At 52.2% G+C, this 19,437-nt stretch overlaps 1 protein-coding gene across 1 annotated transcript; it reads right to left on the bottom strand.

Moving 5' to 3' along the window:
• Window positions 1-646: 646 nt before the first annotated feature.
• Window positions 647-13,511, bottom strand: Pvalb (parvalbumin). The gene is made up of 4 exons (XM_026782715.1): window positions 13,340-13,511; window positions 11,799-11,931; window positions 10,494-10,603; window positions 647-868 (listed from the first exon to the last, which is right to left on the bottom strand). The coding sequence occupies exons 1-4, from the start codon at window positions 13,398-13,400 to the stop codon at window positions 840-842; spliced, it is 333 nt and encodes a 110-aa protein (XP_026638516.1). The 5' UTR covers window positions 13,401-13,511; the 3' UTR covers window positions 647-839.
• Between the last annotated feature and the right edge of the window lie 5,926 nt (window positions 13,512-19,437).

Genomic DNA, 19,437 nt, shown 5'->3' with positions numbered 1-19,437 from the left:
TTAATCTATGGGTGTATCCATTAGGAAGTTTGTAGATTAGCCTGAAGTAGGAAGATTCCACCTTAAATGTGGGCAACATCACCTAATGGTGAATAAGAAGGAGAAAGCCAGCTGGGTACCAGCATTTATCTCTTTCTGCTTCCTGACTTGTGCATATGATGAGATCAATGTGGCCCGCGACCACATCATCCTGTCTCCTTGACTTCCCCGTGATGGATGGTACCCTCAGAGTGCACCAAAGTAAACTCTTCTTTCCTTAACTGCCCTCACCAGGTTGGCACCACAGCAGCGTCCAAAACTATTCATAGAGCATCGTTAGAGTCCTTCAATCCAGCTCTTCCTGAAGGTGACCATCCAGGTACATACAATAATTGTGTGTGGGCTCAAACGCTTCACTTCTTCTCTTTAAAATGCAGTTTCTGTGTCTTTAAGATGGATGTTCCATCACTCCCTCCCCTCTCCCCACTGCTGTGGGACAGGTGCAAGGATTGAAGGAGGTGGCCCATGTGAACACTCAGTATCAAACAGGGAGGAAATATCAGGACACACCCATTCCGTCTCCCACACCTTTTCTAGACTACCCCCGCCACCTTCGAAAAACTTGCCAAACCAACACCCTACCAGGCCTGGGTCCTCCCTACAGGTGATGTCCAATTGGTACAGCCTTTATTGTTTCTCCAGCATTTTCCAGAAGAATGGTGTTCATTCAAGGGCCATAGAGGATGGGGGGAGTAAAAAATAACATAAACAAACCGAACAGAAACTCAGGAGGGCCGCAAGAAGGGCTGAGATGGGGCGTTGGGGGTGGAGGGGTGGGAGACCCGGGCAGTCAGCGCCATTTAGCTTTCAGCCACCAGGGAGGAGAACTCTGCAAAAGAAAGACAACACTGTTGTTACCGCCTGTGACGGTGTCTGCTGGGCATCAGAAAGACAACACTGTTACTGCCTGTGACGGTGTCTGCTGGGCATCCGCTGTTGTCAACACTTCATGCCCAGTATCTTCTTTGGCTCCGACTCCCACCTTATTGTTTATCATGGTGCCTAATCTGTGGGGGGAGGAAATGGAGGCTCTGAGCCCAGAGGTTTCTTTGCTCATCTCTGTTGTTCGACACAAGAAGTCAGAATCGTTGTGGAATTTGCCATTCCTTCTCTCTGCGAGCCCCCTGGGATTCCCGTCTGCCTCTTCCTATCGCCCCTAGAAAAGGCAGTGCTGTGATATGAGAACAGAGTGAGAGGTTTAGGCCCTTCCTGGAAACGGTCCTAGGGTACTTCCGTCCCTTCTGCATCCGTGGAGGGAGGCAAGGCCAGTTCCCTGGGAGGAATAAGCAATGGATGAAGAACCAGTGTGAAGCAGCTTCCAAAGGCCACCAAAGGAGCCTGGGAGTCCCCTGAAGTCCTCTCTGTCTGTCCAGTCTGTGTACAGGACATCTGTGTCTGTCACTCCTCACCTGTCTCCCTGCCCTGAGGTTACACAAGTGTTAACCCCAGGGAAGCTGGCAGAAGGGCAGAGGGACTCTTTCTGTTACTGTCACCAACTGCAAATATAAACAGTGTTTTAAAGTTGAAATTGATGACAACATCAGTGATCCCACGCAGTTGCCCTGGTCCCTGCTCAGTGAGGGGACCAACCCTGGGCTTCTCACTTTTCTGAGGTTTGACCTGCGAAATAGACACCACACCCTCTTGTCCCTAATGTCCCTGGATGTGGCAGTCTGCATAGGTACTCAAGGCAAGAGACGATGAGGGTCTGTGCAGGTGAAGCTCCTGAAACCTCCAAAGGCTCTTGGGTTAAGTGATGAGAGGCCTGGATGGGAACTCAAGTAAACAAACATTGAACACTCAAAGAATTTCCCCTAGGCCAGGAGTCAATCTCCTGTCTTCTCAGCCAAGAACCCTGTGAGCCTGAAGGATCCAGGGGAGGGATGGTGCTCTGTGAGCTGTCTTTACCTTCTTATTAGAATTCTTATTAGTGTCAGTGCTGTCCACACTGAGGATCTGTGAGGCTCTGTGAGGCATTCATCATCTGTCGACACGGGAAGAATCCAGGGAGTACTGCCTCACAGAATTCTTAGGACTACCACGGATAGATACATTCTTGCCTGCATTTTACTAATGGGGGAAACTGAGGCCCTAGAGTTTAGCTCTAACATAATCACAGCAGCAGATGGGATCCCTGCCACAGACACTCTGATTCCTCCTTTACTGGGGAGATTGTGACCTCCTTTAACCTAGGTAGAGCGTGACACATGTCCTGGCTCAAATCTCCTCACAGCTGCTGTCACATTAGCCCATTTTTATTGACTTCAGGATCTTAGTGCACTAGGAAACGATCTTATTTATCATCCTGTTTATTTTTGTCTATCTCCCCCACTCTCCCTGGTTCACCCCTTTCCCTGTGACCTAGTCTGGCCTAGTAGCCTGCAGGTGAGAATCATTGAAGACTGAATGAACGGATGAGGAGTGAAGGGTGATACTGCTCACGAGTCCTCCTTAGGGGTCAGCAAGCCCTGGGAGGTACACAGGTGATTCCCATTTCACAGATGGGAAAATAGAGGCCGAAGTAGTCACAGTCAGATAGAAAGTAATTTGTCCTCTAGCCGCATAAAATTCCTGCGTGAGCCCTACTGACCAGGCCAGTGGCCCAGATCCTGTAAGGACACAAAATCCCCCAGCATTGCTCACATGGAGCAACCAGAGGGAAGCTGGCTTTTATAATCACGCTAGGGTTTATGGGCGACTGACTCTTCCTCTCACCTCCTGCACACGAGCTGAGACCAGATGTGATCTACACTGGATTGGGTGAAGTCTAGGCAAGATGGGGTACAGTAGACCAGGGGTGTTGATGGGGATCTATGCTTTGGGGAGCCTGGCAGCGTGTTTTGAACCTGTGAGGTTTCCAAAAGCCCAATATGTCAGACCCCAGGATCTTCTGTGAATTAGCTAGGATGTCCTCAAGGCCACCGAGCCTGGCTTTTTGCAGGGAGCACAGAATTCTAATTTTATCTCCCCCAGAACCCTGACCAGGGCACTGTAGACAAATAGGGCAGGGTCACTGTACCTCTTCAGGACTTTTGTGCCTTCCTCGGGGCAGTGTTCTTAGGAACTACCAATTAACTAACAGCTTCCCTGGCAAAGGTCGCCTCTAAAACGTCTCCTCTCACCCCAAAGAAAGACAAATGACAAACACACAGACTTTGGAATGTCTAGGTCAACAGATTTGGTGGTAGGGTCTCAGATGCAACACGGGTGTGGGAAGGCAGGGCAGGGACCTGTACTCTGCCATTCTCTGAGTTTCCTGGACCAGATGTCTCACCCCCCCAACCCCGGCTGAGAAATGTCCTTTTCAGGGACATTTTCAGAACATTCAGGAAAACGTTCTAACTTCGCATTTGGAGCAAGCAGGGGGCGGGGGGACGGGGAACCAATAGTTCCTGTCCTTGTCAGTTTGACTAGACACTCCTGCCTCAGTTTCCACCTGTCCAAATTGCAGCCTATGAGACTAGCGGCTTCTTGTAGTTGTAGAGCCTGTCTGATACCACCGCCCCCCTCCGCAGGTCTGTTGCAGAGAAAGCTCTCAGTTCTTGGCAGCTACTGCCATCAAGCCACTTCTATACCTCCAGCCCCTCCAACCAAACCACAAAAGCCTAATTGCTACCTGGCACAGCGAAGGGGCCGACATCTTCATCTGTCACTGTCATTCCATTGCTAGTGTTGGTCTCCATCATCTGTCTCCACCAAGGCGTCTGCCCGTGACCTTGTAGCCACCCCGTATCAGGGCCTGTGCCTTGCTCCACTGTTACTGGCTAGGTGGCCGTGGGCCTCTATGCTGCCTCTCTGAACCTCAGTGTTCTGCTTTGCAAAGTGGAGTAACACCAGCTCACAACTTTCCTGAAGAGCAACCGAGGAAGAGCATGAGGATGCGCTATGAGCACATAGGAGGAGGTTGCTGACAGCTAGCGCCACCTCCCTTGGATCTCTGCAGCACACCCCGCAGAGGAGCTGTGGAGTAGTAACTGCGGGAGTAACCTCCTACAGCAATCCCCCAACCAAGGTCAAGCGCCATGGAAGCAGAGCATCCACGACATCCAAACAGCCAACAGCTAACCCAGTGCGAACTCCTGACATGATCCAAGTTGGAACCCCACCTCGACCTCCTCCTCTGTAAAATGGGGACACTCCTAAGGTCACAAGGAAGACTGCATGAGATGCAGGTGAGAGGCACCGGGCACATAGAATGGGTACAACTAAATCAGTCACTGATGAGGTACAGTGTTCCCTTAGGAAAATCTAGAACGTTTTTTTTTTCTCTTGTAAGATATGCAGAACAGCACTCCTCTGTGGTCTGAAGTCCATCCCCAGCCCCTCTGAGGACAATTTCTGATGTCTTCCTTGTCCAATCAGAAAGAGAGGGAGACACAAGGGAATGTGGCCAGAGGGAGGCAGCAGGCAGAGGGCCGGCCCAGCCCGTTCTGCTCTTTCCCTTGGGAAACTGAAATTAGCCTAACTAGGGCCGCCCTTGTCCTGGGTGCTGTGGGGATCGGACAAATTTAGAAGCTCTTGACAGGTGAGCCCAGCAGAGGCTGACAGCCCCGAGTGAAATTGAGACTCATGGAGTCAGCGTCTGGAAGGCCTGCCTTCCCTCTCTTCTGATGACCATAGCAAGGGCCGGCTCCTGGTTCATCACCTCACCCCGCCTCGAAATAGCTCCAGGGCTCAGTTTCTTATAGATAGGTGCCGCAAACAGGATCACTTTCTCCTGCTGCAGAACGAGGAGGCGGGGTCACTCGGGGTCAAGTTAGGCAGCCATAAGGAGATGGCATCAACAGTCCTGGGGACTCGCTCTTTGCTAAACACTGCCAACTACCTTATCCCGTTTCGTCCTAACTGGCTCTGATCCTCATGTTATTTATGGGGAAACTGAGGCTGGGTTCCAGTGGTGAGGATGCTGACTGAAACCTGGCTGGGTCCCAGCTGTGAGGATGCTAGCTGAAGCCTGGCTGGGGCCTGGCTGTGTCCCTGCTCAAAGACTGTTTGGAAGAGCCCAGCTCTGACTCCAGCTGCAGCCTCAGCAGCGGAAGGAGAGGGATAAGCAGAGAGAGGACATCTTGTTCCACCCTGACCGCTGCTCCATTTTTTAAGAGGCCGGTTACATAAGTAGCGCTGCATCCTCTCCTTGCTCCATCTTATCTAGCGCAGCATAAGGCCAGAGCTAGCGGAAGTCCACCCGGGAATAGAGGAGCAGATTGCTAAGCATGGAAACATTTATAACTCCGAAGGCCCAGCTCAGATTCGGGGAGGAAGCTGTGGAGAGGAGACCCAGGTCACATCCCACCAAGGGCATGCACGCCCTGTGACTCTGGCCCTCAATGTCCACTGTGCCTCCACTTCCACACCTCTCAGTGAGGATGTGACCCTGTCTCCTAGACCTCCTGGGTCTGCTGGGAGGTTGCAGTGGGATTATAAGCAGGCGCTATTCACCTAAGGTCTGTGGGCTGACCCTCATAGGCACCCCCTATGAAGTCCTACGGGGACAGACAGATGAGAAAACCACAGTGAGGCAGGGGTCTCCTGTCCTCCTTGCCCTCCGGTCTCATACCCAGTCCCATTTCTGTGTGGATTAGCATTTGATTCCTTCTAAAGGGAGGAGCAGAGTGGCGTAAAACCAAAGCAAGAAGGCTAAGGGCTGTGTATTTTACCCAGACTTCATGGATGAGGGAACGGTTGTCCAGAAGGGACAGCCAGGACGTTCTCAGAGTTGGTGTCTCTGCACAGGAAGGTTCTCATTCTTGCTGCCCATGACACCTGGCTATCATCACCTCCCTCCACTCCCAAGTAGGCTGCTAAGGATTTTGCCAGAAGGAAGTAGAAAGGCTCCTTTTCTACAATAATAGCAGCTACATTTTCAATCGAAAGAACAAAATACAGAACACAGGTGCTTGAGGTGCAACTGGCACAAAGCACAGGTAAGCAGAGCCATCACTGGGTCTGGGTCACAGGGGGAGGATGCCCAACTGAGTGCACACACATACATCTAAGGATGCCCAACTGAGCACACACACATACAGGCTTAGATCATTCTAAGTCTCAGCGGGCAAGAGAAGTATGCTTGTCTTCACAGCCGAGCAAGCTTCTCTGCATCCAAGGCTCGGGTTCCTTGTCTGTGTAGAGAACAAAGCGATGCTGTTCTGTGAAGCTAAGTGAGGGCTAAGTGAGCTGGATTGGGAGGCCTGGCTGGAGGGCCCTGGCACACAGGAGGTGGGGTGGCTGCTGACCTTAGTCTGTCTTCCCTGTGTTCCTTGTGCATTAAGTGTGGAAAGCCAGGCTAGGGGCATTCGCTGTAGTGAGGAAGGCAGCACACGGTCCTGCCCAGCCCTCATGAGGGACCTGCACTATGTCACTTCTTATGCTTCAAGCCTTGTGAAAGAGTGGAGTCACCGCCCTTTCCTCCTGGAATTACTGAAAAGCTCTAGTTCTTTGTGATTCCCTGGACCATCAACATCATTACACAGCTTGTTAGAACTGGGGTACTTGGGTCTCACTCAGGCTGCAAACATCTCTGGGAGGGGGCTGGAGGGACCAGCCTCAGATCCACGCCTGGGAAGTGGAGGAGCCCCTGCGGCAGGTGAGGCTGTGTCTGGCCTTCATAGTGGGGCCCTTCCCCCCTCTTTACTGCCTCTCTCTCCTTTTCTGCTTCCCTTCTTCCCTGCAGGGTCCCAGCCTTTTAGGGTGACTGTTTGCCATCGATCATGTCTATAAATGTCTTTAAACTTCCTGGAAGTTGTTGCCCCAGATACTAAAGTCTGAAGGAGCGATGCTATAACTGTGTCTTCCTTCTCCTTTTCTGCAACTGGGCACTTAAAGAACCACGTAAGCATCCTCCTGCTCAGAGAGGCGAGAAGAGCTTGGGACAGAGGTCATTACTGGCTCTGCACTCCTGGTGTACATGTGGCTCCAAGCCCCAAGCCTGTAGGCATGCAGAGTCTCTCTACGTGCTGGAGTTAGGCTTGCTCCCTCCTGCAATCTTGCAGGACACAGTCATCTGCTCCCTCATTCCCTCACTGACTGATTTGTTTGTTCATTCCTTTCTTCCTTCTCTTATTCATTCACTAGACAAATTTTTCTTGTTCTCCCACTGTGCACCAGGACCTATCCTGATGAGAACAAAAGAAGGCAAAGTCCCTGCATCAGGGACACCCGAGAGTGTTGGAGAGAAGCAAGCAACAAAGTCAGCATCTAATACCACCTTACGCTGGGTGTTTGCTAAACTTCAACAGCATTCCAGGCATGGAGCAAGCAGCACAACCCATATGCTGCAAGCAAACAGAGCTCAACACGCATCTCAACCATCTCTCTCTTCTTGGGCACAAAGGGTTAAACAAACCCTTGCCTTCGAGCCTCACTAGCCCTGGCTCTGAAGTTGGCATACAATAGAACCCCCGCTCACAGATAGATAAGAAGATGGCAGAGGACAGTGCTGGAGGCAGTGCCTGGCACATAGGAAGGGCTGTGCCAAGTTAAAAGCGACTGCTATGGAGGTTCACGTGCACAGCTGAACCTAAGTCCTGATTCATTGTCTTGTGCAGCGGAAGGACCCCCAGGGGCAGGGATGGTGTTCTAGCCTTGGTCCTTAGGCCAGGGGGACACTGTGACTTGCTTGGGTCCTACAGAAATTAAAGCAACCTCAGGCTGGTAGGTGGGGCTCAAGACTCTCTGGCCACAGGACATTCTGGGCCTCAGAAAAAGTTTTACCTCCCATGCCCTTCTTGTCCGGCACTGGTAATTCTACTTCTCGAGTTGGCTTATACAAGGGGGAGGGGCACCTGCATCTTCCCTGGGGAAGCACGGGGTAGGGCACCCAATGCCACCTTAGTCCCATCTTCTGTCCCTGCTGTCAAGTTCCTCCAGAACCCTGGGGTGCTGCTCAGGCTGCACAGCTTGGTCCAGACCGTCCCCGTACTGTTAGACTGGCATTTAAGCCTGAATCCTGAGCATAGTGTGACTTTGGCCTCCCTAAGCTGTCTTTTCTGCATGGATTTCCTTTGTCACCCCGGGAAAAAATGAGCTAACACCACAGCGCCCAGCTCCAGCCCGAGACGCACTACACACCTAGAGAGCAGCTCTTGTTCCCTCCTGGCGAACTCACCTCTGGGCTAATTTCTAAACCTGCCCTAACCATTCCAGTCTTGGTGCCATTTCTGATGCCAGCACCATGCCTGGACCTGCTCCTGCTTGCTGAGTCCCGACCTGTAGCCTTCCAGTTTCTTGGCCTCCAAGCCTCAGCTCCCAGCACCTCCACTCTGCCTGGCACAGACCAGTGTCCCTAACCCAGAATCTGGAAATCTGAAACCCTTCCAGGGTCATGGCCACACTATCTGAATACTCCAAAATCCAAACATGCCTGGACATCAGCACACCTCTGGTCCTAAGCTTTTCAATGAAGACAACCTCAGCTTGCATGACCATTTGACAAAGCCATACTCAGACAGAATATAGCTAACATGGACAGTTCATGGCTGCCATTCATTGGGTACTTATTAAATGCCTTCAATACCCATGTTTTCATGAGTGTTCTATCCATGAAGCTGTGGCTTGGGATTACAGGGTTGCTGCTCAAGGGCTCCTCACCAGGACATAGTGTTATACCATTGTCCTAATTATCTTTATTTTACCCAATGCTAGGCATCACATTGCTCCTTGGGAGCTGCCTCTGGGTCTTCTGGAAGAGTTTAATTGGCCCTTTAAGACCAAGTATGGCAGACAGCAGGGGTGGGAGGAGGGAACCAGGTCAAGGGCTGCCCTGGTTTTCTTCCTCATTTAGGTTGGCTGGGAGCAATCATCTTGAAGACCCTGCCTCTGGCTCAAAATGCATCTCAAAAACGGAGGGCAAGTTGGGTTGCAGAAAAAGCTAGGGCTTGGGGTGGAGCTGATGGGAAGGGGTGGGAAAGCAGCTCTTGCCAGAATCGCTAAAGAGAGGACAAGCCACTAGGCATCTCTTCCCCACTCTCTGCTCAGCCCCAAAGAACAGCAGGGTCCTATGGCCAGGGCGCCCCCTGCACTCTAACTCAGTAGAGTTTCTTCGTTTTTGCTTTCACTAAACATTCCTTAATAATTTCCCATGTACTTACAGAATTTTATGCTTCTCTCAGAGCAATTTGTGCCCACACCACTTACAGGTCCCAGGGTAAGCTTGTGCACCTCATGTGCCAGGCAAGAGAATCCAGGTATTGGAAGGGGATGCACCCAAGGTCACAGGAGGTGAGGAGCTGAAGGGAAGTGGAGTGTAGGAGTCTGGGCTTTCCCCTTGGGCAGCAGATATTTACCAAGTACGTCCTTCACTTCTCGAACAGATGCTGGGGACTTAAAGTGCAGATTCAATCTGGCCCCTGTTCTCCTTTTCTTTAACTAACAGGCCCACAAAAGGCGCCTGGTCTGTGCTCCATGCCTGGTCCTGTTCTAAGCACTTTACACATGAGCACACCACATCCTCAGGGGTTCCCCATGAGAGAACCATCACTCCGCTGGAGATGAACACCCCAAGTCCTGCAACAGTCGTGTGATCCTCCTAGAAATGGAGGGATCTGAATCCCAGAGGCACCTAAATACAGTTTTCTTTTATGCCATCGAAAAGGCTACCATACAGGCTAATGCTGGCAGACTATGTTACTCAGACAGTCAGACTGGATCCAAGATCCCTGTCACACCCTGCATCCAAGCTTTCTGAACCAGGCTGAGACTGTGATCATCCCTTTTGCCATCTGCAGAGTTTCGTAAGAGAACTGACAGTTCTGGGATGTGCACCATAGATGCCAGGCAGGTTGACGGAATAAGTATGTGGGGTAGTGGGCCACCAGGCCTGTGCCTGGGCTCTAAGCAAAGCTACTGAAGCTTCTGGAGCATCCTAACTTCCAGATGAGTCTGGTTGGCTATTCTTTCCTGGCTCCCCTACAAGGATAGGATGGTGTGTTTGAATGAAGCCAAAAACCTATCTGAGGTTACAGGACACCAGGATGAGGTGCTGAGGAGGGCAGTAGATAAGGAATTTCCATCCTTGGAATTGGATACTACAAGAGCCTGAGGGTCCTTAAGGGATCAGTGGGCCTGGCTCCTCTGGTTACAGACATGAGCCTGGTTTCAGAGGGACACTGACCAAGGTCACACAGGCAGTGTAGGCAGATCCTGAATCAGAACATAGGCAAAAAAAAAAGCAGGGAATATCTCCAATTCTCCCTCCTACATTCCCTCACACAGCAGGAAAGGGGGAAAAGCCATTTCTCATGGGCTGCTCAAATTTCAATGTATACATATACTTATGTAGGGAGAGGGGGTGGGAGAAAGCTAGCAAGCTGGGTTTCTCTGCTTGGTAGTGTAGTGGAGCTCTCTGACCTATGGATTTTCTTTTTTTCTCATCTCTCCTTCCCTTCAACAGACCAAAACTTTAGCAGCCACACAGCCCAGCATCCAGGGTTCCCAGAGTCATGGTCACAGCTACCCACCTTCAACTCCAATCTTGCCGTCCCCATCCTTGTCCCCAGCGGCCAGCAGCGTCTTTGTTTCTTTAGCAGACAGGTCTCTGGCATCTGAGGAGAAGCCCTTCAGAAGGAACCTGGAGGAGAAAAGGGGGGAAACGGGAGGGACTCAGGCCAAGGTCACCTTGCAGAACCTTGCAGGATGGTGGGCTGGAGTCTGCACAGGACAGGGGAAGCTGGGATAGGCAGAGGCTGGACACATGCAGTGAGGCTGGCCACGTGACCTGGTCTGACCCTTGGTGGGTCAGTGCAGGCTGGATGACTGGTCTCTGTGCAGGGTTGTCACCAGTTTAGGGGACGCTTGCCTTTGCTTATTCAAATAAATATATAAAAGCTAGAGTCACCATAGTGACTGTAATAAGCCGCTTGCATAAATGAGGAAGAGAAGAAGTCCTCACAGACAGACCTCATGTGTGATGGACTGATGGACACCCCGAGAGAGAGGCAGAGGGGAGCATATGCCTCCTACCCAGGTGAGGGAGGAGTTAGGAGGCTCTCTAGAGATGGTGGTACCTGGAGGGTAGGGGGAGCACTTAGCATGCACCTGTGCGTGAATATGCATGTACTTGTCAGGTGGGAGAAGGTTCTAGAAGAAGGTGCCCTTGGGGTAAAGTTTGAAGGAGAGATAGGACGGGTCGAAGAAGTTCCTACTTAAAATGCATCTCTCAACACCTTCCTCCTCCTGTTTCTAACAAAATTCAAGGCAGTCTTGGCAGGAAAGTAACAGAAGGCACAGCTGGGTCATCAGATACGGACCAGGTGGCTGAGGCGGGCTGGAGCAGAGGGCTCTATGCTAATGTGGCTTTGCCTTCTCCTCTACGCTTTGCTCCAAGGACCTTGGAGTTCCAGAGCTGGCTCTGCCTCCCTGGCTTGCCCAGAAGTTGCTTAGCTGTAGTTCTGGTTCAGAGGTATGGGGTCTGCAGACCAGATCAGGGAAGGTGCCTTTCAGACATGTGGAAATCAATGACACTCTAAGGAGAATGCTTCCTGCCTTGCCTGTGGCGGGAGGCAGCCAGAATAAGTGCCTCTTCATTGGTATTAAATTATTAAGTAACTCCATTCCATTAGCGATATTAAGTGGCTATAATTTAACCTAGTTAACTGCTCTCTGAGCTGATGGTTTGACCCTTCTGGAAGCAGGAGGTATCTTTCCCTGGTGCCTGGGACATTGCCCTAGAGGGACAAAGAAAAGCCTGCTCCTATGAGGCACACAGAGAAGGATGGTGACTTGGGGAGTTAACACCAAGTCCCTCCCCACAGGCCTCAGTTTACCCCAGCTCATCTTCCTCGATGAAGCCACTTTTGTCTTTGTCCAGAATGTGGAACACCTTCTTCACATCATCCGGGCTCTTTTTCTTCAGACCCACCATCTGGAAGAACCTTTTGTGGTCGAAGGAGTCTGCAGCTGTTGGGGGGAGGAGGAGGTTAAAGAAGGTTGGGGGAGGGTATGGGGAAAATCAGGGAAGGGGGTGTTCTAGCATTTGTTAAAGGACACCTGCATAGTTGTGGGGACCAGGGGGGCAGAGGGAGCCCAGCTAAGAAAGGATGCTACTCCCAAGGTCATACCTTCTTGGCTCCCCCACACATATACTGAGGAGCCACACAGAGACTGTCGGCCTCCAGAGAGTCGTATTTCTATGAAGCCCGTTTTGTGTGGTGGCTAGGTGAGTTGCACCTGGGCATGCAATGGATGCTAGGGTGGGCAGAAGAACAGCTTTCTCTCTTGGCCATATACTGGTGTCAGGAAAATCAACACATTTCTGTCAAGGTCACATTGTGGGAGGGAGAGGGGAAGGGAGGACCCAGAAGTCCTGCCCAGACTCAGAGACACAGCTCAGTGACTGGGGCTGGGATGAAAGTTAAGTTTCATTCTCAAGGTGACAAAGTGGCTCAAGGCACAGTGAATGGGGTATCACAGTGCTCTGGGAGGGGAAGGGGGCTTCCTGGCTCTTCCTGTGTGTGCCTGGAGGAAAAGGGCTATTTTTAAAAAGCAGATGGATGTCCTCCTTCAGCCCAGGGACTCTTAAGAACCTTGGTCTCCCCTCAACCCAGAGCAGGAGGGAAGGAAAATGGCTTTGTCCATCTCTGACACATGAAGGTGGGGCACTGAGATCTAAGGCCACCCCAGTTCTCATTCTTCTTGTTCTGGACTGGGTGACCTTCTACATCTTTCATTCTATCCCAGCCTCAGTTTACCTACATGGGCAAGAGGAACAGCGTCTAAGCTAGAGTCTTTTCAGAGTAAAGAGGTCACAAAGCTGAGTGAGTGGACCCCTCTCCTAGACTACCTGAAAGGATCGGAAGCTGGAGGCACTAAGGGGCGCTGCGCCCAGCTGGGCAGGGCTGGGTGCCTGCTACACAAAGGTCACCGTGCCCTCAGGTCGGTCCTGGAAGGGGATCTCCACCAGTGGGCTATCTTCCAGGAAAAAAATCTTGCTGGGAATAGGGATTGAGGAAAGGGGTCTCTTGGAGAAAAAAGTCTTGGTTTGCAGCCCCTCTACACTTCTCAGAGGAGAAGTCTGGATCCTGCCCCAGAATCCCAGAGCTTCCTTCCACCCTGGTCTTCATGCTTGGTCCTGGACCCCTGAGTCCTCCCAGAGGGGCCATCCTCCTGAGCCCACAACTTGTGTGGCTCAGGCAGGGCGCACAGCCAGTGCAGCTCTTGGAGGGTAGAGGACCAGGGAACCAACCCCGAGGATGGGGACCGATGTGTGGGCGGGAGAAACTGGGGAGGCTTCACAGAGGGATGCGGGTGCCCCAGGCGCGGGAAGAGGGCAAGGGGACGGGGACAGGTAGGGGTGTGCACTGCTCACCAGCAAACGCTCCTATCGCCTTCTTGATGTCCTCAGCGCTGAGCAAGTCTGTCATCGACATCCTGCAACTGTTTGAGCGGGCAGAGCAAGTGCGAAAAGATTAAAAAGTGTTCTTCTCATCCTTTCTGCTCATATGACCAGCGCTGCAGTGTCGCGCGCCAGTCGCACGCCCGCCTGGCCTGGCTCCGCGCCAGGGGGCGCCCGGCTCTGCGCGCAGCTCAGAAGCTCAGTCCCGCCGCGCCGCTAAACGGAGCGGGTTGCACGCCCGAGGGATCCTCGGCATTCCAGGGGCTTGGATCAGGACCCTTCCACCAGGGGCCACTTCTTGATCTCAGGGGCCACCAGCAGGGACTGGACAATTATCCTGCCATCTAGGGCATACGGGAGGAGAGAGGTTCCAATCTGGGCATCTCAGATAATGTCCACCCGCTGGGGGAAATGATGCTGTCCAGCCTTCACCCCAGGGGCCTCCTGACCTGGTACTCACTCTCTCCCCATGCCTCCTGTAGTCTCCTCTCCTCTGTCCTGGATGCAAATTTATGCCGGGAAAAATCTAAATGCTGAGGTCTTGAAACCTGAGCCTCAGGACCCGGGAAGGAGGTAGCCTGGACCGAACAGACCTCTGTGCAGAGGCTCTGGCTGCACTCAGTCCCTCACCTGACCAGGGCAGCACATTCTGAAACTTGATTTGGTTTCTGAGGGGAAGGTGCCAGCTTAACTGTCAGAAGACCCCTTTCTCAGACTTCCTGGTCTCCAGAGCCACCAGACCTGTGCCGTCCTCCCTCTAATTCCTGAAAACCTTCCTAAGGAGTCTAAGCTGGGGGAAGCTCCATGGAGTAACTATCCACCTTTCTAGTTGGCCAAATGTTTGGTGTAAGGAGTGGCACCATCACACCACAATTTCTAGACTACCCGGGTTTTGCGATCAGAACATCCTATCTGGGACCCAGGACACTCCATCTTATGAGACCACACCTCAACACCATCTCCCCTCAGGTCTCCAAAAGATTCAGGCTGTGACTAGAACCCTTTGAAGTATACGAGAACTGGACCGGGAGTCCGGAGGTCTGGGTTCCAGTTGTGAGCTACACTGAATGCCTTCACGACTTTGAGTTATGACTTTTATCTTTGGGCTTTGGTCTACACGGGTCGTGTTGGGGGTGGATGGACCCCTGAGTGGGTCCTGAGGCAGTGGACCTTGTCTGGGATGGTGATGATATTGGGGATCAAGGGACAGCTGCCCAGCTGCCCAGTAGCTCAAGTTGCCTGCCACTCGCTGTCAACACTGTCTCCCGTGGCTGAGCCCTGGAAGGCTGCCCTTCCTGGAAACCTTAGGAGTAGCTGGCTCCAGCTGCCCCCTCCTGGTGAGTCAGCGTCCTGGGGCCAGAGCCGGCCAGCTGACTTTCAGGGGACTTAGGCTTCAGCCCCTGACTTCATAGCTCTGGGCACGAGGCCTGCCCTAGACCCCTCAGCTGTCCCAGACCCTTGAGCTGCCTTAGCTCAGTTGGCTCCGTGGCCTCAGCCTCTGCATCTTGTTCCGATGTGCCAGGCTCTTGTGTTGTCATTTCAGCATCCAGGCTCGCTTACCCTGTGGCCTAGTTACCACATCTGTTTCCCCAGCTGGAGGAATCCGTGGGCTATACTGAGCCCGGAGTTTCTAAGTGTCTAAAGACCCCTATCAAGGCAGTGGCAGAGCAGAGTTAGCTCTGTTCCATTGACTTGGTGTGCTGTCAACTTCTTAGATATCCTTCCTGAGGCCCCAGTCTCAACCCTACCAAATCAGCGCATCTGAGCCCCAGGCTGACTGCTATGGTAAAATCTCACACCACTTCCGCCTTCTCTCTCCTCTGCTGTTGCAGAATCCTCAGTATCTGGACCGCCCTCTCTGGGCCGGAGACCTTGTCAGTGAAGCGTGGGTGTTGTCAGCTCAGCCAATCAACTTCCCATCCATGGGTTTACCTCCCACCCCTCGGCCCTTTGACCCTTTCAATGGAGCCCCTAGAGTACACAGAGGTATGGCTCTACCTCTCAGGGCAGGAGATGGAGAGCTGAGGTGTAGCCTTGGGAGAAGGATTTGCCCAGGCTACCTAAGAGGTAGGTAGAGAATCCAGGAGTCCCAAACTCGGCAAACCTCCCCTTTGAATCTAGAGAAATGGTGGCACTGCCATCCCTTCTAGTTGGCCCGATTCACCTTTCTCCATCCTCTGTTCTCAGGGGCTATCACTTACCTGGGATGGGCAGAGGCCGGAGCCTGAACAGAAAAACTGGGCTCGTGGGGGATCCTGTTGGGAAATGAGACTAGGGGCAGGACAGCCACTTAAATAGTCTTCAGTCCTGTCTATTTTGGGAGGTGGCGCTCCCCCGGCCCCTGGCCCCCTCCTCTTCCGGTGTCAGGTCCTCCCCAGGCACGGTGCTGGGTGTCTGTATCACATTCACCCCCATCCAGCCCTATTGAGCCAGGCCTATTAATAACCCTTGGCCCCTACCTCCCTGCAGCACCCAGCACCGAGGCCCAAACAGGGCACACCTCTTGCATGAAGTCTTCCGTGATCACCTCGGGTGGTAGATATGCTTTGCTCCAAGGTGTGCAAGCAAAGGAAGAGGGAAAGAAAGGAAATGGGGCTTGCTTGTATGTACCATGTCCTTACTACACCCTGAAGCATTGATAGCGATGGTAGCAATGTGGGGTGCTAAGGGCCTGTAGCTCACGGCTCTGGCCCTGTAGCCGAAACCAGAGCTGGTACTTCCATGTAGTGGGCCAGTGTCTGGCAGGTTATACATTGTCCACCTTTGGACAAACCTCTTCCTCTGTGCCTCAGTTTCCCATGTGAGAAGCACAGCTATGCTTGAGCTTGAGGAAAGCTAGAAAGCCCTGACAATGTATGTCCAGTGTCCCTGGTAAGGGCAGCTTGGGGTAGAAAAGTCCACCACCTTCCTGGTTTTCAAAGGGTCTCTGATCTAGATGCTGTCCAAGGCCTGAGTTTGGAGACACGTGACTGAGTGGTTGAGTGCAACAAGAATTTACTGAGTGTCTAATACGAACACTGCAAAATACTTGTCTCCTTCCCCTTACTCTGAAAGGGAACCTCCAGACGCTGGTATGGTCAGCCACGGAGTCCCATTCTTGGCAGTGGCCTCAGAGTTCCGGTGTTCCACAGAAGATACGTGGCAAGGAAGTACCACTCCTCCCTCGCCACCGCTACTCCTGGGATGAAAGAGTGGAGGGTGAGCCACGGTGGTGAAGCCTAGCGTGAGCCTGAATAGGCAGCGAGAAAAAAACAAGAACAAAACCATCTCTAGTGCACCAGGGGACACACGCTGGTGTGTTCACCTTCTGCCCCTGAGGTGCCAGAGAAAGCCGTCTATAAGATGAGGATTTATCTCAGCTCCTGGTTTCAGAGCCATTGGTCCCAGTTCGTCCATTGCTCCATTGTTTTGGACCTGGAGCAGGCAGAGCTTGGTGGAGCAGCCTGGCTCACTCCAGGGAGGCTGAGAACCACCGAGGAGTGAAACAGAGAGGCCCTGTATAAGATGCCCTTCGAAGTCCCCCCTCTAGCCCGGCACCTCCTCTGCAGTCTGCCCCTCCCCCGACAGTCCATTCACACTCTGAATCCTTGTATTAAGGCAAGGGTCAGGCAAGAGCCTCGTGAGTTAGTCTCTGGAAGTGGGCTTTCCAAGCCTGGTTCACAGAGCAAGGCGACACTGTCTAAGACGGTTCTACGTTCAAAAGGAGATGGCTCCAGACCCAGGGCGGAGACATCAGGGCTGAGAATTCCAGGCTCTTGATTGTAACTTCAATCGTGTTCAGACACATCTCACAAGAGATGGAGGTCAGGGTGACAGACCCAATCCCGACCATGAGGACATGGAAGCCAGGACTTTGTGCCGACTTAGAACACCTGGAAGGCTCTCAGGACATACGGCGGGAGGTCAGGGCTGGACACACAGCTTCGATGTCATCAGGGTGGACTGGAAGTTGGAGACATGGAGTCATGGGCGAGACTGAGCCAGGGGGGCTGGGCTCCAGCTCAATTTTGAGGAACACTCTTTGAGGAAGATCAGGAAGATCCTTAAGAAGGCTGGTAAGTAGTTTCATGACCTGCAGAACGCTGTGCTGGGGACATCCTTGTGTCTCCCTAAGAGGTAGGCAATGCCTTTCCCACTTAACTGATAGAAGAAAAAGGCTCAGAGAGGTTGACCAATTTGCTTAATGTCACAGAGCAGAAGTATGATTTAAATCCAGGTCCCCTTGACTTCGAAGTACTGTTCCTTTTCTTTCTTGGATGAAAGCAATAGACTGGGAGGGAGGTCCTGGTGACTGACACATCCTTCTGTTCTGCAAGCTCTGTTAGGTGAGCCACATTGTTGGGGTACATTCATTGAGCTCCTACTGTGTGCCTGGTGCTTTAGGCAATCACCTTACTGCATCCTGACATTGATCTCAGAAACCTGAAGATAAGCATCCCAGAGAGGTTTAGAGACTTGTCCGAGGTCACACAGCTAGAAAGCAGGTGGTGTCCTAAAGCCCAAGGAGATGATCTTAAAATGTTATCCAGCCTTTCTGCTCTGAGTCCATGTTAATCCTGGCAGCCTTGACTTTGTTTTAAAAGCCTAGTTAGTTTTACAAGGGTGTTAAACAGAAATTTAAGTTTATCAGTGAAGACATTTTGACTGGGCAAAGTGACAGGACAATGCATTCACCCTGTCTTAAGATGAGGGGAGATTTATTAAATCCATGAAGGTTCAGGTACGGCTTGATCCAGGACTCTCAAGAATGCTCTACCTCTCTATTTCTTGACTATATCCAGGGCCGCACTGGCTGCGTTCTCAGACTGGCATCCCCAGAGGGCTACAAAAAGGCAGTCCCCTGCTACACTGGAAATGCTCCTGTCCAAGTCCTGTAGGAAAGAGGGAACTGGTGCTGTGCTGTGCTGGGTTGGTCTCATGGGGAAGGCTGGGCTTGGGTTTCACTGGCTGTGAGGATCTGGGCTCAGTTCTCCATCCCTGTGCAAAGCAGGAGAGGTCTGGGCCTGGACCCCAAGGGACACTGCAGGAGGGACACTTAGAAGGTGACTTGTGTCAACACCGTGAGACTGGCATGGTGAGGGACTGGCTCTGGGAGGATGGGTGTGATCGCGGCATTGGGAGCCCAGGAAGCAGTCACTGAGGTGGGTGCTGGGGTGACCAGCTCTGCAGGATGAAGGAGGTCCTTTGAGTGAACAGTGTGCTTGAGGGCATCACACTTCTAGAGGACATTCTCTCTGAGACCCAAGACGGCTCCTCTGGACTTGACATCCCACCTCCCAGTCCCCTACTCTGACAGGCATCTTAAAGACAGCAAGCACCTGTGGTGGAACAGCCTCATAACGGGTGTGCATGCGTGTGTGTGCATGCATGTGTGTGTACGTGCATGTGTGTGCGCGTGCGTGTGTGTGCACGTGTGTGTGTGTGCATGTGTGTGTGCGCGCGTGCATGTGTGCGTGTGTGTGTGTATGTGTGTGTATCGGGTGTCTTGACAATGGCTCTCCACTTCATTTTTTGAGACCCTGAACCTGAGGCTCTCTGACTCCACCAGAATGGCTGGCCTGTGATCTGCCTGTCCCATCCTGTTCCAGAGTGCTGAGGCCGCCAGCTTTTTATGTGGGTGCTGGAGATCTGAGCTCAAGTTCTTGCGCTTGTGTCTAACACTTTACTGACTGGACCATCTCTTCAGAACTTGTCTTTCGTTTTCTTTCTTTCTTTTTTTAAAACTGTGACACTGACCAGCTGTCTGGTGCCTGGCACAGAGACTAATGATGTAACCCCACACTTCCCTGTCACTTCTATGCCCCGAATTTTAATATTGCTTACAACCTCCAGCTAGACACGGCCATGCATGTTACACTTACACATATGCTTCCAAAATAAATGGTCTATTCTCTTTTCCCAGATGAACACAACTGAGGTTCAGAGATGACGAATCACTCATCCAAGGCCACGAGCCTGGTCTAGCATGTGAACTCATGCTCAAAGCCATCCCGTGGAGGGGGGCAGAGACCCGTGTGTGTGGGTCAGCATTCTCTTAAGTACGGTCTGCCAGGAGACAAGTGTTCAGCTGT

The sequence above is a fragment of the Microtus ochrogaster genome, chromosome 15, assembly GCF_000317375.1.
Source record: "Microtus ochrogaster isolate Prairie Vole_2 chromosome 15, MicOch1.0, whole genome shotgun sequence".
NCBI lineage: Eukaryota > Metazoa > Chordata > Mammalia > Rodentia > Cricetidae > Microtus > Microtus ochrogaster.
Note: the sequence above shows the minus strand (reverse complement) of the source record. Positions and strands in the feature narration are given on the sequence as shown.

Bases quoted from the DNA above. Each gene is read 5' to 3' on its own strand.
- Pvalb (XM_026782715.1), bottom strand. From the start codon at position 13,400: ATGTCGATGACAGACTTGCTCAGCGCTGAGGACATCAAGAAGGCGATA. The intron at 11,932-13,339 runs GTGAGCAGTGCA...TCCCCCCAACAG, and splicing joins GGCGATAGGAGCGTTTGCTG to CTGCAGACTCCTTCGACCAC. The intron at 869-10,493 runs GTGGGTAGCTGT...TTTCTTTTGCAG, and splicing joins CGGCAAGATTGGAGTTGAAG to AGTTCTCCTCCCTGGTGGCT.